The sequence below is a fragment of the Dasypus novemcinctus genome, chromosome 10, assembly GCF_030445035.2.
Source record: "Dasypus novemcinctus isolate mDasNov1 chromosome 10, mDasNov1.1.hap2, whole genome shotgun sequence".
Taxonomy (NCBI): Eukaryota; Metazoa; Chordata; class Mammalia; order Cingulata; family Dasypodidae; genus Dasypus; species Dasypus novemcinctus.
Genome location: NC_080682.1, coordinates 24,548,416 through 24,553,614, shown reverse-complemented (window position 1 = coordinate 24,553,614; position 5,199 = coordinate 24,548,416). Strand labels below are relative to the sequence as shown.

At 30.4% G+C, this 5,199-nt stretch overlaps 1 protein-coding gene across 1 annotated transcript; it reads left to right on the top strand.

Annotated features, from left to right (window-relative positions):
- Positions 1-223: 223 nt before the first annotated feature.
- On the top strand, positions 224-814 carry LOC101447535 (olfactory receptor 8H1-like). Its single transcript, XM_004475128.2, has one exon. The coding sequence runs from the start codon at positions 224-226 to the stop codon at positions 812-814; it is 591 nt and encodes a 196-aa protein (XP_004475185.2).
- Positions 815-5,199: the final 4,385 nt, after the last annotated feature.

The window sequence follows — 5,199 nt, the reverse complement described above, 5'->3', positions numbered from 1 at the left end:
AGGAATGATATTTATAATTCGCCTGGACCTCCAGCTTCACACCCCCATGTACTTTTTTCTCAGTCACCTGTCTTTCCTTGACCTCAGTTACTCAACGGTCATCATACCTAAAACCTTAGAGAACTTACTGACTTCCAACAAGAATATTTCATTCATGGGCTGCTTCACACAGATGTGGTTTTTTGTTCTCTTCTCTGTTACTGAATTTTTCCTTCTCTCATCAATGGCCTATGACCGCTATGTAGCTATATGCAACCCTCTTCACTACCCAGTTGTTATGTCCACGAGACTCTGCCACACCCTCATCTCTGGTTCCTACATGATTAGTTTTACTGAATCATCAGTCATCCTTCTTTTCATGAACAGTTTCCATTTCTGTGGCTCCAATGTAATCTATCACTTTTACTGTGACTTAACTCCAATTTTAACCCTGTCCTGTACTGACACTCATGACCTTGAACTAATGATAATGATTTGTGCTGGTTTCAACGTATTGATGACTCTTAGCACAATCTCTTTTTCCTATATATCTATTTTATCTACTATCCTGAAAATTAATTCCTCTTCAGGAAAGCGCAAAGCCTTTTCTACTTGTGCATCCCATATCCTGGGAGTCACACTCTATTATGTCACTACGACTTTTACTTATGTGAAACCAAAGAAGTCCTACTCCTTGGGCAGAGATCAAGTGGCCTCTGTGCTTTACACTATGGTGATCCCCATGCTGAATCCTCTCATTTATAGTCTTAGGAACAAAGAGGTGAAAAATGCTCTCATTAGAGTCATCCAGAAGAGGGAAGATTCCAAGCAATAGAAGTGGTGGTAATGCTGAATATTTAAGTGCATCTTTTTTTTTTTCTTTTATCTTTTAGCATTTACTTAATTTCTTCCTATATAAAGTAGCATCCTTTAATTACTTTGCATTTCTGTTGTATCGTCTATTTGTACCATGCATTCTTTGAAACATATCCAAGAAAGTGTTTTCACAAAACTTCATAGTAAATGGAAGCTGTGGAATATGTGTTAATACAGTGATTTAAATATATGTGATTTTAAGGACTACTAATTTGAGATAAAATACATGTTATTTTTCAAAATGTGTTCTAGAAATTCTCATGTATATCCAACTTCAGAGAATTTTATGATGGAGAGCTCTTTCAGAAATTATTCAATTAATTCTCTAGTGAAGAAAATTAGCATAGTCGTAAAGAGTACATTTTTGGACTAGGATTTAGCTTTTCTACCTGTCAGCTCTTTAGCTGTATGTTCTTTAGTAATTTACTGAAAGTTGAAATCTAGTTTCCTCAACTAATCCAGATGAAAATTCTACATCCATAGAGTTATTTTTAAGAAGAAATTATATGACAAATGCAATTAATGTAGTACTAATATATTTTGACCATAATCATCCAAATGCTTATATTCTTACAAAATGTTGCATACAAAATAGCTTTGTTATAACAGTTTTTGCTAGTGGTTTATGAATATTTTCATCAAATCTGATTAATAAAGAAACAAACAGTTAATAAAGGAAAAGGAGTACTTCAAATTTGATCTTAGAGCAAAGTGAAATATATTGATAAAATTATATTATAGAAAAAGTGAATGAGAATGTTGATGAAAATTTGGAAAATATTTTGAATTGCTAAATAAAAACAAAATATTTTAGTCATTTTTGAGAGCTTTGGTCATGGTGTTCTAGGCAAATCTTATATAGAAAATGTACAAAAATATTTCCATTATTCAAAATAAAAACCCTGTACATTTTAAGCATTAGTTTATATTTTCTTTAAAATTACCTCTACATAATCTGGAATTGCAGTTTTAATATTCCTGCCATTCAATGTATATTTAAGAAAGAATGTTTTCTTCATGTTCCTATATTTATTACTTTGATTTATACTTAAGTAATGGTTGTTAGATATATTTGTTTTCTTCAAGCAATTTGCATTCTTTTCATCTATATTTAATTGTAAAATTATATTTGTTCATTTTCTTTAGTGATTTTTGAAATATTAAACTTCAAAACCTCTTATAGGAGTAAAAAATTAATGAATTCTTATAAGTTCATCATGTTTTTGTTAACTTATTCATTTATAAAATGTCATACATCCTGAATTTCTAAAAAAATGTTTAAATTATCATATGTATTATCCATGTAAATTGTTTAATTAGGATTTATTTTTGTTCTGTACTCTATGTAATCTCAAATCTATATGTATGATGATTTCTCTTTGTTTTGTTTATACTTAACTGTCTTTGATAAACATATATTTTTATTCTCCCATCTTGTACATGCATTGTGTCTTTTCTTAGATTAATAAGCCTTAAATATTTTCAGGTCTCCTCATGAACTGTGCTGGCTTTTCGTTCATTTATGTACATTTCTATAATTTAGACAAGGTATCCTTTTGGTTTTTGTTGGCAATGATGGTCAAGAGTTTCTCTAATTTTACGGATAGTAGTAAGTTCAAGTATTGCTTATGCTTTAATTAAATTCAGACTATTCTCTTTTCTTATAATCCAGAAAGCATTTATGATGTTATTTAATAAATGTTATATACATTTTGGACAATGTGACAACTCTAGATTACTTATATTGTCTCTCTACTTTTCTTTTTCATATCAGTGCATATCATAATGTTTTTAAGATGTGGTCTAAAGTATTTTTAAACAAAATCCTTTTAGTCATGGTGGTATGTCAAAATTATATGTATTTTAAAACTTGCACTATTAAAAAAATGATAAAGTAAATGAAAGTGGAATGAACATGACAAAATATGGAGAATAGATTTTTATGGAAATGATTGATGTTACATAATAATGTTAAAAAAATGATTTTTTTTTAGAGGTACTGGGGATTGACCCAGGACCTCATATAGGGGAAAAAGTTGCTCAACCCCTGTGCTACACTGCTTCCCGAAAATGGATTTTATTTACTGAGTAGCAGTCAATATTCAAAGGGCTTAAGGCAAAAAATTAACATAGATTATGTTCACAAGATAACTCTCAGATAGATAGTTGAAATTTCTAAAATTTGATCTCAGGTAATGAGAAGCCATATCCTTGTTGTTCAGGGAAAGCCTTAAGGGTCATCCTGGAATTTTATTTATGTCACACATCTACATCATTAGCATATTATATTATTCTCTGTGCAGAATACATTTGGAGTATGACAATTTCTCAAATCCTCCTCTGCTACCACTCTAGGCAAAAGAATCATCATCTCAGTTCTTATATTATTGCTACGGTCTTCTAGATTATATTTCAATCCTGTCTTTTCCCCCTTGAGTCTCATTTCAATGTAGGGACCAGTGATACTGTTAAAATATAGGTTATATCTTGTCAATTCACTTCACGATAACTATAAGTCTTGCCATAAAATTAAGAGCCAAAATCAAAATTTTTCCAAGAGCCTACATTTCCCACCTGATCTTGCTCCAACTCCTTACATCAATGAAATCATCACATTTATCACTAAGCCTATCACAGTCATTTTGGAACCACCACAGGGACTTTCTCACCCTTGTCTATCAGCATCAGGCATATACACATTATTTCTGATGATTATCCATTTCTTCTTCATTAAATATATATGGAATTGCACATTTCTTCTAAATTATCAAATTTAACAAATAAAAGCTTTTATGCCATTTTCTTATCCTTTTAATATTTGTGGGTGACTATAGTGATTTCCTTTCCTGTATCCCCTATATTTGTAATATTTGTTTTCTCACTTTTTAGATGTATGCCCTAGGGAAACTTTCTTGCATATTTAATTTATCATAGTCTACCTAAAATAATATAGCACATAAATTATAATTTAGAACTGTAAAGTAGTAGAAATTCAATTCTTCTTTCCCTTTTTGTTGTTTTTGACATAAATTATATATTTCTGTATTGTTTAAACCCAACAATTCATTTATCACTTTTGCTTTAGACAGTTCTTTTAAAAGCAATTTACATTTTAAAAATCAAATATTTAATATTTTTACCTTTATTTCATTTTCAGTGTCAGTTGTGTCTGTTTCTTGTACCTCTGTTTTCATTATTCTGCCTAGATAATTTTGAAAATGCAATTCCACTGGCAAAATATTATTTTTCTGGATGTGTACATGGTAATTTTCTTAAAAAGTTTCTATTTTGTTTTCATTTTGGAAAGCTGTTTACTGAATGAGTTATCTTTCATTATTTTAAATATATCTTTCCATTGTCTTCTGGCTTGGAATGTAACAGAAGGCAAGTATCTCATAATATTTAAATTTTTACTGCTGTATGTGACATGTACTTACTAGTGACTGCCTTTGCAATTGAACTCTTATATTTATTTTTTTGCAATAGTGAGTCTTAGGAATCTAGTTGTGTTTTATGGCTGTTTGATTTGGTTTTTTCTCTTTATCCTTTCTGAGGGTTCACTACATTTGTGACCCAATGATTTCATATCTTTCCTTATTTTTGAAAAATTATTGCCATTATCTCCTTAAATATTTCTTCTGCTCCATTCCCTCTATATTCTTGTTGTAGAGCTCTAACTACAAATATATTAATTTTTAAAATATTATCCCACAGGTCTTGGAAAATTGTTTTCCTAGTCTAGTTTTTGTTTGTTTTTTAACATTCTTGCAGTTTGATTATTACAATTAGCTTCTCTTCATATCCATTCATTCTTTTCTCATATGTACTGACTCTACTGATGAACCTGCTGAAGGAATACTTTATTTTTGATACTATATTTGTGTGCTTTAAAATTTTATTTCTATCATTTCATTGGTCCCTAACTTACAGTTTACTGTCTCATGAAATTTCTCGTGTGCGTATGCATGTGGTTTATTCCTTCCACTAGATCTTTTAAATAATTAATTTTCAATGTCCTTTAACCAAAACTATTCGGAAAATCTGTAGTTCAAAAAATTGGCTTTAATTTTCAAAGGAGGAAGAACACATACCGTGAAGAATTTTATTTCAATGAATCTACAATCAACAGCACTTTAACACGAGTAATACCTTGAATGGAAATTCATTCCCCCTTTTTTTTTTTTCTTCAAAATACCCCTTACCACTACCATACAGATATGGCCATACTGTAGGCTTTCTCCACTAAAATTGCACAATTCTGAACATGACCTTATTGTTCAGGCCTCAGGAAGGGGAGTGATATTCAGTTTCTGAGGTCTCCTGAGAATAGCCTACCATCACTCA

What these genes read in the sequence shown, in the direction of transcription:
- LOC101447535 (XM_004475128.2), top strand. Translation starts at nt 224, where the DNA reads ATGGCCTATGACCGCTATGTAGCTATATGCAACCCTCTTCACTACCCA.